Source organism: Stegodyphus dumicola, chromosome 1 (assembly GCF_044657685.1).
Source record: "Stegodyphus dumicola isolate Sdum_Otavi_A_Nest chromosome 1, ASM4465768v1".
In the NCBI taxonomy this organism is placed as follows: Eukaryota; Metazoa; Arthropoda; class Arachnida; order Araneae; family Eresidae; genus Stegodyphus; species Stegodyphus dumicola.
Genome location: NC_140768.1, coordinates 241908469 through 241928986, shown reverse-complemented (window position 1 = coordinate 241928986; position 20518 = coordinate 241908469). Strand labels below are relative to the sequence as shown.

At 32.1% G+C, this 20518-nt stretch overlaps 1 protein-coding gene across 1 annotated transcript in view; it reads right to left on the bottom strand.

Moving 5' to 3' along the window:
• LOC118194267 (acetoacetyl-CoA synthetase-like) overlaps positions 1-20518 on the bottom strand; it is a 94441-nt gene that overhangs the window by 26528 nt on the left and 47395 nt on the right. Inside the window, exons 8-12 of the mRNA XM_035365490.2 lie at positions 16252-16336; positions 13088-13241; positions 12175-12252; positions 10942-11128; positions 9808-9930 (exon numbers count right to left, since the gene is read on the bottom strand). Of these exons, the coding sequence (XP_035221381.1) occupies positions 9808-9930; positions 10942-11128; positions 12175-12252; positions 13088-13241; positions 16252-16336 (627 nt within the window). The remainder of the gene's footprint in view (positions 1-9807; positions 9931-10941; positions 11129-12174; positions 12253-13087; positions 13242-16251; positions 16337-20518) is intronic.

Here is a 20518-nt window from a genome sequence, read left to right as displayed (position 1 = left end):
ATCTACCGGAATCTAGAGTAACACAATCGCAACCATTTCATCGAACTGGAATAGATTTTTCTGGACCGTTCATGATTAAACATCATGCAGGACGTGGACAAAAATCATTTAAATATTACGTATGCTTATTTGTGTGTTTTGTAATCAAGGCAGTACATCTTGAAGTGGTAGAAGATTTGTCAACAAAGGCATTTTTAAGTGCATTGAAACGATTTATTGCAAGAAGAGGGAAACCATTTGAGATTTATAGTGACTGCGGTACTAACTTTAAAGGTGCAGACAAAGAAATCAGAAAATGTTTTTTGCAATGTAAGCAAAATCAAGAAATTCACAAATTTGTCTTTAGAGGAAATAAAATGGATATTCAACCCGCCATCATCTCCCCATTTTGGTGGACTATGGAAATCGGCAGTAAAGTCAATGAAATTACATATAAAAAGGACTGTTGGTGATACTGTGCTGACCTATCCGGAATTTCAGACCTTGATAGCGCAGGTTGAGGCTTGTCTCAACTCTAGGTCATCGTGTCCACATCGGCTGATCCAAATGATTTAACTGCATTAACACCTGGTCATTTCCTAATAGGAACGTCTTTAACTGCCATACTTGAACCAGACCTAAATTATAGTTCCTTCAATCACATTGACAGATGGCATGTGAGACAGTTTATTTTTCAGCACTTCTGGAAAAGATGGAGTCGAGAATACCTGTCTCAGCTTCAACAAAGACCTAAATGGCAAAAAAGTCAAAACAATTTAGAAGTCAATGACTTAGTCCTCATCAAAGAAGACAACCTTCCGCCTCTTAAATAGAGGTTAGGGAGAATAATTGCTGTTCATCCGGGCTCAGATCATAGAGTCAGAGTTGTTAGTATTAAAACTGGTCATGGTGTCATGAAACGACCAGTCGTGAAATTGTGTCCTCTTCCTATTCAGACTATGAACTGCTTCGCATATAATATTTTGTATTATTTTTCTTATGTTTATCTTTGATTACAGACTAAGAAGTTTCAAAATGCTGCTCCAACTGTTGAAATCCCCTGGGATTTCAACGAGGGCCAGATGTTTATGTGAGTATCGTTTTCTTCATTTTATTGTTGCAAACAGCGTAAATTTCTTTTGTTTTTCTTCCTTTAGTTTTGAACTTTATGTGTGGCAACAAGATAATTGATTGATAGAATTGTGTTTGTGACAGCCATGTAGAATGGCTCGCTTATTTTGTATGAATTATTTCGCATCGCTGACATTTTATTTATAATTAGTGTAATGAAATAAAAGTAAAGGAATACAGTCCATTTGTTGATTGATTATTGTTTGTGAAACATATTAAGGTAAAGAACAATAGGAGTATTGTATTTCAAATAAGTGCTGCAATTAATTACATGATGTCATCTTTTTTTTTTTAAAAGTCTTCCGATTATTTGCGTGCTGCAAGATAACATTCAATTCCTTTGAATTTTAATTTGATTTAAAATCAAAGTTTTCCATTATTTATATTGATGGAATTAATAACAGTAATGAATTAAATCTTGTTTTAAAATCCCTCATTGTTGGCAGCCACACATTAACTAAAAGATTTATTCGAATTTTAGGAAAAGTGACCATATTGGCTAAATTCAGGTCCATGCCAAAGAATGTCCCTTTTATTTGATGATAAGCAAAGAATGAAATTTCGCAGAGATTAGTTTCAAAAAAGAAAAAAAGAAACGCGAAAAAATTCCAGCACTAAATAAAAATAAAACCTAGTATTTTCTCCGTTATAACACGCAACAACATCCGTCAAAACATTTTCCTTGAAAATATGTATGCCCCAGTTCGGTACATTCAGCATGAAACGATGCTTTCGTCATCAACCTAATTCAATTGCGATCAAATTTCTGAAAACGAGGAACATCTCTTAGGTTAGTTCTTTTAGTAAATAGCAAAACGGACAGAATGACACATTCAAAAGTTTTTTTATTAGTAATACTTTCTTTGAAAATAAGAACACTGTTAGAAGACACTAGAGCAACATGTTTAATTTAACCATCCTTAATAGGTAACGCTGGATCTCTCTGCAGATAATTGTTTGGCCCATTTCCCCCCCCCCAACAAAAATTGTCTAAAATCTGCGTCAAGTTTTTAAAACTCTCACTGTAGACACAAATACGTATGTGTGCAAAATTTCAAGATTTTCAAGAATAATAAAAAAATTAATAATTCCACTTTTTTCCCTAGGAAGTTTTATATGCGTATCTGATGTAAAACGCTATTTTAAAGTGTATAATCTTTAATCAAGTAAAATGCGAAAAACGGAAATGTTAAAAATTCATCACTCGAATACTACGCAATTAGTCTACAGATAACAGGTTAACCGGACTGTCCTGACTTTCTAATGTCGGAAATTGCTGTGATACCAATTAGTCCGTATCAGAGCCCGATTTACGTAACTGGAGGCACGAAGCAAATCTTTCCAATTTTGTTAATGAAGTGAATATCCTAGCATTGAAAATACAAATAAAAATTTACATATTTTCAATACTACAAGAGTATTTTGAAGGCTCCTTAAAAGTAAAAGCATGGGGCTCTTGACCCTGTTGATCCCTGAGGGTATCAAGTTCTGGTCCATACAACTAAGTTTTACATTATAATTAATTTTTAGCCTACAAGCTGCAAAATAAACGGGTTGATATAAAATATCAAAGATCTTCAAAACGAAGATACAAATAGCGATGAATAAAGACAAATGAAAGAACGTTCGCGATTCGAAATTTCGAGTTGGTATCAAAGTCGGTCGATCGTCACGCCATGGCGACTATCGATACTGATCCCTTCTTCAAGGTCGAACTGATGGTGCGTCCCAGTCACGTAATGTGGGTCGAGCTCGGAAGCTGAATTTCCTCCTACCAAGTGCAGAAACTGTGTCGATTTCTTCAATGCTGTAAAACCGAAAAAGAGGGAAACAGTTTGCTGTAAACAATGTTGTCTTCGCCGGAAATGTTTTCGGACAAATCATTGCAATTTTCACTCTTAATTTCACCTAAGGCGACACGGCTCTGAGGCTTGCGATTTATTAAAAAACAGCAGCCAACTTTTCTGCTCTGGAAAGCTTTCATTTCTTTTTCCAAAATCATTTCTAAAAGGTTTGGCCCTCTGGCGGCAGAGCCGTAAAACTGCTGAACGTCAGTAGTTCGACCGGAATTCAATTCCGGTGAACAGGCTAGCTTCATTGTAGTTTTTCCCTTGTGTAACGTCCATGCAATCAAATTTCCCTTAAAAAGGTCTTCCACGAAGGCATCCCTTTTCATAGGCAGATAATCCTCGAGTTGCTTTGCCTTTAATAACCTATCATGAAAATACATTTTCTTCCCTTCCTGGCAAGATGAAATCCATTGGTAAGGCCTTGCTTAGATTAAGTTACCTGAATAAGGCGAAAATCGCGATATCTGTGTGCGTAAGAAAAGGGATGTCTTCGTGAAGGACTTGCCTAGGGAAACTCTCGTAATCACGTTACCCATGAGGAAACAACAAAAACTCACCATGCAACAAGACCATTCGCCTAGGTTGCAAATAGTGTTGAACTACCAGTATTCATCTGTCTTAATCACATGGGCACTGATGGAGTCACATAGACTTGGCAATCGACAGATGGAAAAACGGAATGAGACACAGGCGTTATCATCAATGCGTTTTGGTAAATATTGCGCAGAAGATTAAAACGCAGAGATTTAATTTATCTTCCATTCACTCACCGTAAACCCAACTGTCAAAGTGTGGCCGTTAGGCAAAGCATAAGATATTCATGTTTAATAATTTTATTAATGATTAACAATTTGAACGATTAAAAGGCAACAAACACTTCTTAATAATTTAAAGCTTTGCTATTTTTAGTATTGCATTTAACTAAAATAATATATTTTTTAAAGTTATTCTATGTCTAAATGGATTTTTTTAGCATTTGCAGCTTAGTTGTCATTAGTAAAACAAATGTTTATTTCTGGTGTCAAACGATTGACTGAAAAAAAGGACCAGGTAGGAGAGTAAAATCCACAAATAGACCTAAGCAAAAAATATTTAAAATAGCTTGATACTCACATTTTCAATTTTTTTTGTAAGTTTGGTCTCGTAAATCTCGCTGAATATAGTTTGCACCTAAAACTAGTCCGTATCAGAGCCCGTAAACGATCTGAAGTTCCATAGCGGGCTTCTTATTAAAATACTCTCTTTTTCCAAATTTGTTTTTATTCAGAGAATATGAAATATTCAATCTTGGTACTCTGCCCTTTAAAAGCCGAATATAATCATGCATGTGAGTGTGCTAACATGTTAAAGATACCGCAGTGAAATTTATAGGTTGATTTTGTTCCATGCCTCCAAAGGCGCATACATTCAGCAAAAGAAAGGTATTTATTAAAAAATGTATGCTACAAGGGGTGTCAACCGATGATTACCGTAGACCCATCTGTCTGTCTGAAAACCTTTATCTGTCTGTCTGAAAAATAGTCATCACGGTTTAATTTAAAGGACATAATTGACGAAAAGCGAAACTGACGTAAATATCGTTATAAAAATAAAATATACTTTAATATCTGAGAATTTAATATGCATTGGAAATGCATACCTTAAACGTACGGCTGTCAATTCTTATACAGTCGCGACTGAATTTGGTGATGAGGTTTTGAAAATCCCAGAAGTTAACAATATTTCACATGAAAAACCCTTTTTATCTCATAATAGCAATCTGAATGCTTTGAACTTCTTAGATCAATCGGTTGAGTGGACAGTAAACAATAACAGCCGTATTGCCTATGTTGGGTATCTTAAAGATGAGGAAATTGAGGGAAGTCTTTTTATCGAAATTTATCCATCTACACCAATTTTAAACCTGTTGCTTTGAAAAACCAATTTGTGGCGCAATCTAGTCAATCGGCGCACAGAGAATGACAACAAAATTCTAAGAACAGTGTAAAGTGGAATAAATTATTTATTTCCCAGTATAATGCAATGTGTGTAAAGATCGTATCATTTTTAAGAGAGAGAAGTTCAAGGTAAAAACTATCACTTCCGCAGTAATGAGTAGTAGATTAGGTCATATACTATATTAACTCAAAGACACACAAATAGCGGTAATTTGCGATTTTAAAGTATTTGAATTCGAAGTTTTGTAAACGGAAAATAGTTATTTCTGTCAGCACAATTTAGGCTGAATACGTGGTTTTACGATGTACAGTTTGCCTTTATGTTTTCTTTACTTCGTTTACCTTCCTAATTCAGTTTAAAATATGTATATTTTTTGTGTCCATTGCCATCTAGTTACAGGGAAAACGACATGTATCTCCAGAAGTAAATTCTATAAATTTATTTTGACTGTAAAATCTCGGTATTTAATTCACGCATCTGATGACCAATAACCAATAAAACTGCACTTCTGTATTTTAATTAAGGAAGAAAAAAGAAACTGAAGATAACCAATGTAGAACTGAAGATACTCGCTAGATTTGGTCACACGCTAGGTGAACAAATCTAGCGGCAATAGGAATAGCTTCTATATTACTACATTATGAATCACTTTCGAGAGAAAAAAGTATTCATACCCATAACGATAACCATGACTCTATTTTGAGTAGTACTATACCTATTTATATATGTGCATTTATCATTTCTTATATTATTTAACCTTACTTTCGGCCTTGCTAGCGATTATAACTAGCTCAGTTACATTTAATTACGCAGTGTCAGATTCATGATCAGAGGTTTTTCAGCTTCTTTTTTCCTCTGATGGTAACAATTGTTCAGAGTATTCCTATATATGAAAAGTAACTTAAGTGTCTCAAATTATATCTTATTTTATTACCCTTATTAGTCAGCATCTTGAACACGTTATAAAATACAACACATGCTTACTATACACTCTTGGGAGACATTATACATTGAGGATACACAGAATTTGCTCAATAAAGTAGGCCCTTAAAATATATATTTATTTTTTAATTTTTCCCTCTCTATATAATGAATTCAATACGAGCTTTTTTTTGTCCCATCTTTGTTACTAAGCCTTTCAAATTCGTATAAAAAAATACGAAACATTTTCCTCTGAAATGAGAAATTGCCGTCTGTCTACATACCTTTCTTTCGCACCTAAGCTTGAATTTTCGCTCTGCGGGCAGAAAGACTTAGCAGCTGCAAAACAAGACTTATGTTTCCTTTATCTGTCTGTCTGAAAAATAGTTTTTGGTCACGCGCCAAAAGGGAAAAGGCACGTATATCAGATTTCCTTCATCAGGATTATTTATGTTCGTTCTCCAAAATATTGCAATGTTTTGCTCCGATTTGTGATAGTGGAAAACAACGATTCTCAAAGCTTTTAATGATTTTGAAATTATAATATCCAAAATCATTATTGCGCCGGTCGTTTTTTGTCTGTTATGCGCTGACGTTCTTATTTGGGGAACAAAGTATCTTCACACAATGCATCTTACTCTTATCGAGTATGTTGTTTCCAAGACGTGCAATGTAATGTTGCGCAAATTTGCAAAAACGTCTTTGCTTCATTCCGCAATATTAAAGGAACTGTGATACGGAAATGAGAGAATCTTGGCCGTTGACGGAAATACCGTAGAGAAAAAAAAAATTTAGAGTTCGTTTCTTTTTTTATTTGTAATGTAAATTTAGTTAAATAAAGGTTGAAAGTTTATTACAAATTTTTTTTGTATGATTTTACAAGAATATTTTTTTAACTAGATTAACTAAAAATTCCTTTTTCTCAAAATTCCTGTCAGTTATCATAAATTGTCCCCTCCCCGAATCTTATTTCTTCTAAGCACTTAATTATTTTTTATTCTTGTAATTTTCAGTCAAGAAATTTATTGTTTATTTAATTTGATACATTAAAACAAGTGAGCTACCTGTCTAAAACAAAGAATAAAAACAAGATTTAAATGCAAGAAATTAAACACATCAGGGAAACCTAAAACATTCGTTTCCAATTAAAACTTTTTTTTTGCTATAACCAAACCCAAAGATTGTTTTTTTACATTCAAGCAGTAATTAAAAAAATTGAATTACTTTTTATAAATGTTTTTGCGAAGTCATTGGTATGCCGAAAAAGTAGCATTTATTTGATTGGCTAATCATGAAAAAATATAGAAATGTTGGGTAATCAATTTATAAAAAAAATGCTAGCAATTATATATGTTAAAGGTGGGAAATAAAATTGCCCATCGAAATATATTTAGATAAAAACTCAGTTATTTCTTCTAAATCGAATGTGAGACTGATTTAGATGGTACGACGTGGGCATTTAATGAGTTTTTGTCCGTGAGGAGGGGAATATTTCTGGAGGATACGGGTGTGGAGTTTTCTGTCCACACCTTTAAATTTCTCTTTTCTTCTTTCTAGTCTATTTTTCACCATTTGCACATCTACTTATTAAATCCGCATACATACATCCTAAACAGTTTACGTCACTTTAGGTAACGGCGCATATATGCGTACATTTTGAAATGTGTACATACCATTAAGAAAGCATGTATGCGGAGAAAGTAATCTACATGCAAAAACTTCGAGATTTTTTAAACTCTAATCGTGAAAATCTTTCTCATTAAATTAGGAAAATTAATTTAATTATAGGTTTCTTAAGTTACGAAATTTCAGTCGATTCAAGTATCAGATTTGATTTCCACGTGATATAAATCATAATGCGCAAGTATGACAATACTTCCAGAAAATTAGTTAAAAAATTCGAATTTCAAAATAAACAATATATTCATAAATGACAGATACAGAATTTTTTTATGAAAAGATAATTAAAAATAAAGAGCAGCTAATAAATGTTTGGTTTATGTGATTATGATAAAGTCTTGAGGGCTATCTGCCAAAGGGATGGGATGCCTTCGTGGAGAACTTTCTAAGGGTAACTGATTCGTATACATGTTGCACATGGGTAAAACCATGAAAACGCCCATGCAGCCATCCCGTTCGCGAGATTCGAACCTCAGACCGAACTACAAGTTTTCAACGACTTCACCGCTGGTGGACCGCTAATGAATCAATGCTGTATGGTATTTTTAAACAGATGATTGGAAACGTGCTTTACTAACGAATAATCCTTAGCGATATTTAAACATCGTAATTCAAATGGCTGAAATATCTTCAATAAATATTTATGGAATTAAAATATACAAATTATTTCTATTTACTAGTTTATTACCGACACTTGCTTATAGTAATGTAAAAATAAAATACTGACAAAAAACGTACAAATTCCACTTACAGTTTTAAAAACTCAAGGGTATTTCCAACATTCCCTAATAAGTATTTACTAGAAAAAAATCATTTTTATTTCAAGTTTTTGCTATATTGTTTTGTTTAATTATTGCATTATCGGCCTATCTCACATTTTAGCTATTAAATTCTTTACGGTTCATTAAAACCTCAAAGATGTGTTATTGTTTTTTTTTTCTGTCCTTTACTAAACACTGCCAGTCTAACAATGCATTAAGATCTTTCGTCTTCGTTATTATGAAATGGCGTTGCTCAATACCTTAAATTAATCGCTGAAGTTAATTTTGTCTGTGCTTTTATACAACCTTTCGCAAAAAGTTATTTTACACCATGATTGTGGCGAATACAACACCAGCCTTCTAACCCCTTATAATAGCTTAAAGGAAAAATTCTAAATCGATTTCCTGTACCATATGCGATCCATATCCAAATTAAAATATTATGGTTATGATTAAAATAGTTATAATCATATTTTTGCCACACTTACCGGATACTTGCTCGATTAGCATAGATTCAGTAATGTCATCACAAAGAATGTTATCCAATTTGCACGACAAGGTAGGTTATTCGAATATGATAAAGTACGTAAAGGCTCCTAAGTGAAAGGACTTTCTAAGAGAAACTGCTCGTGTTAAAGCTATACATGGGAGAAAATCACGAAACCAACAGTGTAGCTAGTCGGGTCGCCTGGGTTCCAACTCCTAATATTCGGCAGTCTTAAACATTTGTCGTTTGATGGGGTTTTGAATCGCAGATGTTAGCCCGATTTAAGCACATATCAAGGAGAAAAACTGCGGTATGCATTCATACTTGCTCCAAGAACCAAAGCCCAGCTTAAAGAAATGAGAGTCGCACTGCCAACCATAATACCGTTTGGAACAGAACTGTAACAAACGGGTTCCACCAACAAAGTGTCTTATTCCATGACCATAACTTCATGGCCTTATATCGTAATTCTGATGCTGTTAAATGGGAATTTCTTCCATTCAAAAATTTCTGAAGAATAACAGAAATTCCCGAAAAAGACTGACCTGTGTCTGATATCTCACGCAATCGATCGAGTTTTATTCAAATTTATGAAAAATTAAGGTTACCTTTTAGGCCCAATTTTTTAAAATAATTATACAAATAACGAAATTTTATAGTTTTTATTGTAAAGATTGTGTTATTGTAAAGACTTAGGAGCATGTTTATCAATGATTTACATTTAATAGGGCACAGGTAATTTTGGAATATATATATACACACATGCGTGCATACTACATCATTTTGTATTTTATCTTCAGAATATAAATTATTTTCAATCTTTCTGCAGTGCTTGATAAGTTTTTAATAAAGTAATTTTTTGTATTATTCATTTTATATGCGAATTTTGGAATGAGAAATTGCCAATAAACTCTTAAGAACTGGTAATTTTATCCCATTGCCGGCAGTTGAAAATGTTCGTAAACTTACACTGAAAGTCTGCAATCGCTAAAACTTAATCGATGAGAATTTTAATTAGATGTGAAATTTACAAGCATCGTTAAAAAGAACGTTAGCTTACCGTATAGACAATTCAGGAACATATCTTTCTTGACCTTGTTCAGAAGAAAGTCGAAATTCTGTAGCTTTACTGGGCTGGCACCAATAGTAAGCACCTTCAGGTGTTCAAGTTTGCAATCAGGTCCTTCGAAGAAAAATATGGTTTATATTTAAACAAGAGAAATGATTCGTTATATCGAGAAACTTCAGACATTCTTAAAAATATTAAATTACTCATTGCAAGTTACTCAAACTTTTCGTTAGTATTGCTTTATTTTTAATTGATATTAGGGAAGCATTTTCCCAAGATTTTACAGATATAAAATTTTTCCATTTTCTTAATTTCTGTTACAATTGGTTTGGTTATTTTTTTTACATTTGAATAATCTTAATGCTATTCTCTATTAGAACTAACATGAAAACTTCACAGCATAATAATTACATTCTGAATCCAATTCAGAGCTTTAAATTATACAGTTTTATTAGATTTATGAAATTCAAGAACAAAATTATTTCTTGTACACGAAGTCACTTTTTGTTGTCCGAGTGTCGGTTAGGCTTTTAGTAGTTATTTTTATCTGAAAAGGAATAATAATTTTCCAAAATTTAAATCGCATTGTTTAATTAAAAAAACCCTCTGTAGACCGCTATACAACTTTAAAAAGCATTATTAAAGGGTAATCCTTGTGTTGATAATTATGAATATTTTTCTGATATTGGACTGGATTATAAATGGAAGTTTTAATGAAAATATATACAATATTTATTTACGTATCTGTGCAGTATTTATTTTTAGTTTTGTTATTTTATTTTTAGCAGAACTTTATATTTTATATGTTAGGTAGGATGTGTTAGCAAATTTGACCAATTTTCCCTAGTTACATGGCAGCTATCGCAAATTTACGCAAATTTCGCAAATTTACGCAATAATTTAGAGTAGTAATTTTACAAAATTACTACTCTAATAATACCTGTCTTATGTTACATCAAGCCAACAGCAGAAATTAATAAATTCATAATTTTAATTAATGACCATATGTTATGTTGCAATAATATTGTCTATGTTCCACTGTTATAAATTAAAACTAAAAATTACACTTATTATGTAGAAAAAGCAATTCTGAAGTTTTTTAAAACAATGCTGCTTTGAACCTACCTGGATAAACATCGTTCTTTTCCATTTTGTCAACAACACTCGTGGCAAGGAAGGTGTAAGCGACATTGTACTTGTCCATCATCTCCCAAAATCCAATTTCTGGATAAAATGGGCAACCATTGTATAAGACTACAGTAATGCCCAATGCAAAATTCGCTATAAACAAATTCCACAGATTCCAACCCACCTAAATACAATTAAAAAATAAATATAACTTTTAGAATAAGACTATATATAGTAGTTAAGAATCTATAGATATACAGTGAAAATTACAAAAGACCTGTACAAGATAAAACTGCATAAGACCGTGAAACTATGTAATAAAATTGGCTAAATTAATTGATGAAAACTTATTTGAATAAATAAATTTTAAACTAAACAAACTAATAAAAAAGATTCTTCGATTTTTTTTTGAGCTGCGACTGATCACAGCATATTATACATGTATTCGTATTACATATATACATAACGTACATACGTATAACCACAAGCATATTATACCTATATCATATGCATAAGCCACAAGCATATTACACATGTATTAATACTTTCTTATTGTAGCTTTATGAGCTTTTATATCAGTTAAGTTTTACATTTCGGTTTCCGGTTATTATTTGTTTTCTTACACAATATATGTATAAAAAGTGGAAGATAAATCATTTAATTTAGCTTTAAAATTTTCAACGCATAAAGCTGGATTAAGATGTAAGATTTAAATTTGCTTATGTAAGCATAAAAGAAGTGTTTGTTACTTAAGGAAATTTTCCTCATCAAGAGCCAGATGGTAATTCGTAAAAATTAGAAATTTAAAAACAACATCATTAATAAAGTAAATTAATTATTAAGTGTAAATTATTAAATAAATTATTAAGTGTAAATATGCAATTAAAACGTAAAATACATGATGTATAGAAATAAATTTGGAGGAAATAGTAAATATGCAAATATCATTGCATTAAAAACAGTCCAACTCTTATAGTTGTGATGAAAGAATAATTACTTAAAATCATAAAATTAAATAATTTGAATAGTTTTTCGCAATTATTATTCTTTCGGAATATTTTCAACTTATGCTTAAAGTTCACTTCTTCGGCTACGTTTGACAATTGGAGAGATTTATTTTAGGTTTCATTCTTGAAAGAACGAACGAACTGAGAATATTTTCAATTTTGATGGCGCCATCTGTAGTAACATTTTGCAAATAAACACCAACTTCGTTCGGAGATTACTTACTGGATAGGGTGTAAGGACGACGTCTCCCTTAGTTAAATTGCAGTGTAGGTTGAAATCCCTCAAAAGAGGTAGGAATGACTGTAAAAGAAATATTTTTATTAACATAATTTAAGTTTTACTAAAAATATACGAAACATTTTTATTTAATTATTTTTCAACTATTACATCTGCAGTCAGATGTAGGTCTTCATAGTACAATGGTGAAACATTATATGGCCTATTCTGATTCAAAACAATGCATAAACCAATGAGGAGTGATTCAAAATTCATTAATGATCGCATTGACGAAATTAAAGTTTTTGTAAACATTAATATTTCTTTTTTCACACGGAAGTATTGCGCGTTTCTCTTGACTCGTATAAACTGTGATACATCAAGGTTTATATGCTTAACATTTAAAAAAATTCTTTTCGGTAACTAAAGATAGTTATTTTTTAATATACTAACTAATCGCTAAACGTATCTAAATACTTACAAGGCACGTACGGGAAATAAGAGCTTACGCCACATAAAATATTTGTTCATCTTTTATAGCAATTTATTTATCTTTTGGATAAAACAATTCTTAATAACTTTTTAATATATTCAATTAAGGTTGTTAATATTTATATTACTGTAATTAATATTTCTTCCGCTAAAACACTGCGCACTTCCGCTATGCAAATTTTATTTTTACTTGTGATAAAACAATTTAATGTAGCAATCTAACTTCAGTAATTAATTTTTTATAAATATGTCAATTCATTTTTTAACTAATATTTGTGCTACCAAAATTTAATAACTTGCTAAATAAATTTAAGTTAATCAAACTTTTCTTTTAGTAGAAATTATAAATCTTAAAAATTTATTTTTTAGAGAAACAGAGTGAGCATGATACTCAACAAGATACTTTAGCATATAATTTTTAACCTACCCCGCAGCCGTGTACGAGTCCCTTTGGTTCTCCAGTTGTCCCTGAGGTGAAATTGATGCAAATAGGATAATTGAAAGGAAGCTGTTCGAACTCTAATGGCGGAATGCTACCATCTGCATTTTTTCCTGTTTCTAAGAAATCCTCCAAGAAACAACTGAAAGATAATCATAAAAATATAGCATTATATGAGCAGCTTGTTTGCAACAACATAAACTTTATTTTAATATAATTATGTTATTGTTTCTAATCCTCTTAATCTTAGCATCATCCACATAAAGCGCACAAATTTTACAGTAGCCAAGAGTCAAGGCACTTGTTATTGACCTAGACCCTGACCGTGCGTGTTTGCCCGTCTGTTCCAGTTTTATCGGAGAAAGCACTGACAGATTCTGGACCAACCCTCACAGTGAATTAAGTGTCTGATTAAACTGATTAACGATATTTGTTTATGCTACAGTCCAATTAAAACCTTGATGAATGTAAAAGCGAGTTGGTGAGAGAATTCAGTCAACAATTCCTTTGACAAAGTATAAATCTCACTGAAGTTTTATACTTCGATTACCGACATTTTAATTTGTGCTTAATCCTTGCAAGTTCCAGAGGAGGCTTGAAGTTGTTGTAGATTTAAGCATATATTCCTCTAAAAAATCTATTCGAGTTAGTTTTTATCTACCTCTGTTTTATTTTTCAGGTTTTCTTCTCAGTGGACTAAAATGTATAAAACAACATTTTTATACTACCCACTTTAATTAAATTTATTAAAAATTACAACGTTGTTTTTACTAACGAAACACTCTTGAAAATAAAAATGAAACCAAGAGGATTACATAAAAAATATTCGGATATTAACAGAATTTCAACAACAGTAGAAGCAGTAACATAGAAAAGCTACATATAAGAATGATTACGTGTCTTTATTTCCTCTTGGCGATATTTAATTTAAAATCCGGCGATCTTTTAGTCTCAAATGACCAAGAAAATTGTCAGTTAAAAGAATGACATTTTAATTTCAGTGCATCTGAATAAGGCCCGGAAATTTAAAAAAAAATCAAAAATTTTGAACATCCCGAGGTGTTTTTTGCTATATTGTACTTTCGTCAAAAATAACTATAAATTTTAAGAATTTATATTAAATAAGGAACACGTTGCAATCAGCAAAAAGAAAAATATTTATCTGTACAGAACGTTTTTTCATTCTTCCTGTTGTTTTCTTAACTACTTGAATGTCACAGAACATGTTAGGTGTAGCTTGGTTTTGTTACCAACAGAAAATAATAACAAAGCTGACACGAGATTAGATGCCTTAAGCTATTTTAATAATTCGTGTTACACTTTCTAACATACAACGTATATTGAATTTCAAACGCTTATTACTGTTAAGGTTCTTTTTGAAAGGCCTACGAACGTGTTTTATACAACAATTTATTCCGCCTCCGATTTAATGCTTTATTTTTCAATCTTTAATCCCAATCTTAAAAACATTCTGACTACTTAAATATAACAATGTCGATGTGTATTAAAGCACTTATATAAAAAAGTTTAATTTTTATGAATTTATGTTAAAGTTTGATTCCTGTGACAGATATTTCTGATAGCAGTAACTTTACACATTAACTGAATTATCAATGAAAGGTAAAAATCTGTACACACAGACATTATTTAAAGTTTAAAATTTTTATTGCCTTGGTTTTTCATTTTAATGGCAGTATGAACAAACATTTCAGAATAAAGCACAAAATTCTTAGAAAAATTAATATTGTTTTCACATTGTGCCATAAAATATTCAATTAGTTCATGATAGGTAAGAAAGGATACTAATATCACTTATATTCATTTCAAGAGTACAAATAACAAAAATTAGGTATTTTAAAGCTTCATTTAAGTTAATAACAGTGAACTATGAGTAAATTCTTTTATTTTCATTCAAATATTACGTTTGACAATTAAATAACGATAATTTTCTTGTGGAACAATTTTTTAGCGAATAAGTGGAACCAGGCTTTCAAAATAAGCCCCAGAAAATTTAATACATTTGAGCCAGCTTTTCTCTCGAAGCAAAACACAGATAATAAGTTATCCAAAGCCTTATATCTTTTAACGTCTTTAAAATCCTCAAATATATCTCCTTTAATTACAGATTTCAGCTTCATAAAAAGAAAAATATTACATAACATGAGATATGGTCTGTAGGAGCTTATTTTTTACCAAACATTTAGCGACTAAGGATGCTGATATAAACTGGCGCATTAAGTAAGATACAACTTCTCGTTACCAGACCTGGATTTACTCGTTAACTTAGCGGCCTAAACGCTTCAATACTTCACGATAAAAGAATATATTATCAGTATAGTTAGTTCAATACTATGAACTATTTGTGTACCAAACCATGATTTGAAAAATTTTCGACCATCGTTAAACGACAAGCTTATTCATATTTCCGTGCTTGTGGATAAGCAGTGTTCACACCATGCCATCTGTCCTCTTTTCACTCGATTGAATGTATAATTTAATAACATTTCTCTGCTCTATTTTTGTATCAGGAATTTCTATAACCGTTCCATAATAAGCCAGAGATGTTAAGAATCTTTAACTCTGTCCTCCAAAATGCCACTGTCACATTACTTGGGAGGCAAAAAATACTGTGTAATTTATTGCCTGTATATTATGGGCTCGAGCTAGTGTTGGTAATTATGGAGCTAGAAATCTATTTCCGTTATTTAGTTGTTGTATCTAGTATTTTCAAATTTGCGTAATTAATATAACTTTTAGTAATATTTTGGAAGGAGATGGCGCAGTCTGAGCTAGATGTTTAGCCAAAAACGAGTTTTAAACGCCAAAAGGATGTATACGGAAGTTCCTCCAGGTAGAATAGAAAAGTACATTTTATGTATTCAATGCTAAGTAAATATTAAATAACTATCTCATTCATTTATGTCGGAATAAGTCTTTAGGTAAAATTTAGACGGTTAGGAATAGAAAGCAGCTTTTCAAGATACAATTTAGAGAAAATTTTCAACAAAATCTGACTACGGCATCTATCTGTAAGTAATAAATTATTTCGCATTAAATTAAGCACGATAATTTGAACTTAGAGAAAACAAATTCCGAATCCTTTAAAATTCAGATAGTGAAAACTAAGAAGAAAACAAAAATGCAGTTCTTACCATCTTGGATCAAGTTTCTTTATATCGACAGATAATGTTTCTAATTTACTGGGGCAAATAATGATCTTTTCCAAACAGTCCAAGTCTGAAATGTAAAAATAAAATAACTAATTATCATATACCTTAAAATTCAGTTTACCAAAAAGGGTTTAAAGTGTTTTATGCATAAAGCTTTGCATTCTGTAAGTACATTAAAAGAAATTTTAAAAACTGCAGTGCTAACTTTATTATTAAGGAATTTTTATTATTGCAAATCGAGTAAAATATTTTAACATTTATTAATAGATCGGAATGTTCAAGATAGTCTTTGGCTATCTAAACCAGTCATCAAAGGAATTATGGAATAATGTGTGTGGTAACAATCTGCTCATAGTAGTATGCACACTGTTTATTGCAGACAGCGGTTTTTGCAGCTATTGATATAAAGACATTCTATGATAATTTATAAGAATTCACATATCTATGGGATAAATGTGTAGTTGATATATATATTTTAATTGGAAATATAGTTACGTACGTTTCGAAGTAATGTAAATTTCATATAAAATATAAGGAGAAAAACTTAGCATTTTTTCTTCTGCCTTAATGATGTCAATTTAACAATGCGTCTACAAAGTTCCAAGACTATTTTCTTTATACACATTCCAGCGAATCTAGAAAAGATAATTGATAGCATTCATTCATGATATCTCAATTTGGTATTCTAAGACATAATCTGTTTACGGGCAGAAATTTTTGCTGTCACGAATTTGAAAACTAAACAAAGCCGAGCTGATCTAAATGAAAGACATTAAACTGGACTTTTTTTTTTTTTTTTTTTTTTTTTGGCAAATACCTAGATATAATATTTGGTGCTATGTTTGAGATTTTCTTCGAAATTTCTTCTTCGACTTTCAATTTTTTTATATTAATGTTGAAATTTAATGCTACAACCAACTACCGGAGCCGATCGTATTTGTAGCTTCGGGTGAAATTATTGAGATTCTTCTAAAAATGTGAACAGACGGGAAGCGACCTTTGATGAGTTTCGGTTAAATTTAAGCACTTGTTCAACAGTGCTTAAATTTAACCGAAAAGCTATTTTGAAGTAAAATTTGAAATTTTGATGATTTTCGAAAAATAAAACTTTCTTACAAATAATTTAGACTTCTAGTTTTTTTTTATTTGAATCTACGCTTTGGTAAAATGTAAAGCCATTTATTTACATCAAGTCGACGTTGCCAACTTCGATAAGAATACTCTCCGTGCAATAACATCTATGACAGATCTTGTTTTAGGTGTTGAAAATTCTAAATTCTAAATTCTGTGCTTAAACTACGGTATGAAAGGAAACCCACAGGTAAAAGTCAAATGCTGTCAAAGCTGGATTTCGCAGAGGGCCAATCAACAAGCTCTCGATATCCTATGTAATAACTTGCAAATTGGTCTTATGATCCTGCATTAATGGGACGCCTTGCACATAATTCGAGATGTTTTGGGGGGGGACTTTTTCTACACGAGTCTACGAGTCTATGAAACGAACGTCTATGAAACTACGTCTATGAAACGAATTACATTGAAGTTTAAATATTTTGAGTTTTTGGAAAGGCTGCTACAATTTTTTTTTACTTTTTAATTTTGGATTCTTTTGGGCAGTTTTAAAACTAAATTTAAAAACAAATCGAGTCTACATTATTTGCAGACTTTTTTCTGTTTTTTCAAATGGTCATGTTCTTCCATAACGTGTTGAAAATCTACGAACTAGAATGAACTTCAAGAAATGAACAAGTAGTTAATTCCCACAGAACCTGATGACTCAATTTCTAAATGAATGGAATACGTGAAAAGTGGGTTTTCGCGCTGTTCATCTTGTATGTTGCCGGATTATTTGATTAACGTAACACACTAAGGCTATGTGCTTATGGTGCTTATGAGAAGAACTGCCTCCGTGGAGGATTTTCTAGAGAAAACGGGCATGCAGATATATTACTCATGACTAAAAGCACGAGAACTTTATATAATCAAACCATTTAGCTGCAAGAAATAGAATCTGATGCGATTCGGAGCTTCAACTACTGGTCACTCCAGGTTTGGCGGACTACAAAATTAATGACAAACGTAATATTTACAATACGGAGAAAATGTTTTGCAACATTTCTGCTAACAATGAAATACTGCAGAAATGTGAAAGAGAATTAAGCAACTTTAGAAAACCATTAGAGTGATTGTAAAAGGAAAGGCATCTGCATTGTATTACAAGGCAAGGTTTTTTACCGACTGCGTGTAGGGGTATAAAATGTTTAATTGAAGATGATAGAGATTGTTCTTTATTTCGAGCGTGGGATTTAACCTTTCCGTGAGTTTCAAAACATGTCCCAGCTGAAAACCCTAATAATTGTATCTTTATCTGTGTTATGCAGCCGCCAGCTTCGTCGCGTGCTTCATGATGCTACGCTGGTTGAGTTTCTTTTGCCAGAGGGTTTCTCTTAGCCTCGTTCTTCATGAAAACCACGCGCTTTATAAGCAAAGGTTAATACGGAAGAACTGAATGTACTTTCCTTACTTTCCGTGACTGGTCGAATCTTTCTTGAAATCTAAGTAACGATTAAGTTTCCGAATTTCAGTCGTAGATGGGAACTCGAGAAATTTAATTTACGAGGTAAACTTGATTTATTCACATGCTCTTCAAGTTATTACTTCGTACATAGACCCTTGATCAACGTAATTATTATCTTTGAGTTGTCGAGCTATCAAACTCATAAATGAATTTGGAATTTCTCCGAAAATTAGATACTGTAACCAGTCCTTTAATATAAAGTCTGCTGTTAATATAAACTGTGTTGGACTAACTGTAGCAACGAGGGTGCCCTCTGGTGAGTAGCTAGAGAAAGACTTCAACAAAAGCAAAATGATGAACATGATAGGTTGTATCAGACCTATCATGATGGTTGATCTGTAATATTCATAAAATTAAATGTTATGTCCGTGTGTAACTTAAACCTGTTAATAAATTGTTGTTACAGTATTAAGGACTCTTATGACCCCATCCAAAAAGACCCCTTTAACAATACTAATTACATCTTGCTGTTGACCGAAAACCATACTGATAATACAAAAAGTAGATTAACGCACATGCTACATGTTATAGTAGGCGTAATATCGACGGAACCTCAGGGGCAAGTCGCTTATGTTAGCTCCAATTTTAATTCTTTTCAGTGTAGTAGATATCATCGAGGCGAATTATATGTATATATTATTTTGTAAAAAAGAATATTTTTTCATATAGTGTTATTTAAATTAAAAAAGGCGTTTGATCTTTCTACAAGTTTCATTTTTATATTGTTTTTTTGCTAATGCTCACTTGTCTGACCTATCATCAGCCCAAACCCACAAAATTCCTCGTGGCAAGGAGCGCAAGATACGCATGTCGTTGACCACAGCCTAGAGCACTTAACAGGTGACAGTGCGATTTAGCTCAGTTCCGCCCCCCAATTTTTATGGTCAGCACCCTGGAGGGACGGTTCCAAGGGTCTCCAGGCCCCCTTTCCCTACCACAACCTCTCGAGAGAACTCTCCGCATATTTAGAGTGCCCCCATGCCGCACGAACACTATACATTTACAAACATCCATGCCTTCTCCGGGATTCGAACCCGCGCCCTTCGGCACGGCAGTCAGCAATGCTAACCACTATACCGGTTGTGCGGCTTTATTTTTATAGTTTCATATATTTATTATATGTTAAATTTATTAAACTATGGAAGACAATCATATTTATTTTGAATGAGGGTTTTGTTTCTTTTTGGAAAAACTATGCTAAAGAGAAGAGAAATGATGCAACGCAGATGTGTGCTTGCTGAAATTTCATATTTTATTAAAAACCTTAAATTACAGAGAACTCTAAAATAGCGTCATTATGTTTGTATCAGTTTAATAATTAAATATATGATTTCACCTACAACATGCAAAGGACTCTTCCTTTCATGAAGTTTTAACTTCTAATGAAGTAGTCACACAATAGAAGACACTATGTTAAAGTAGCATTAGTTAAAAACTAACAGTACTTTAAAAACTGAAGATTCACTAAATGTAATAGTCGCTGTGGCGAGTTCAAGGATACTGGTCAAGCGTCCAATGTTTGAAGAATGACAGTAAAAGACAAATACGAAGTTTAAATTTAGGTTATATGTGCACACATGTATGTATCTAGCATAACTCAAAAACGAGTAGCCTCAGAACGTTGAAATGCTCTATATGGATTGCCATAATATGTAGTTGTGCGTGCATCTC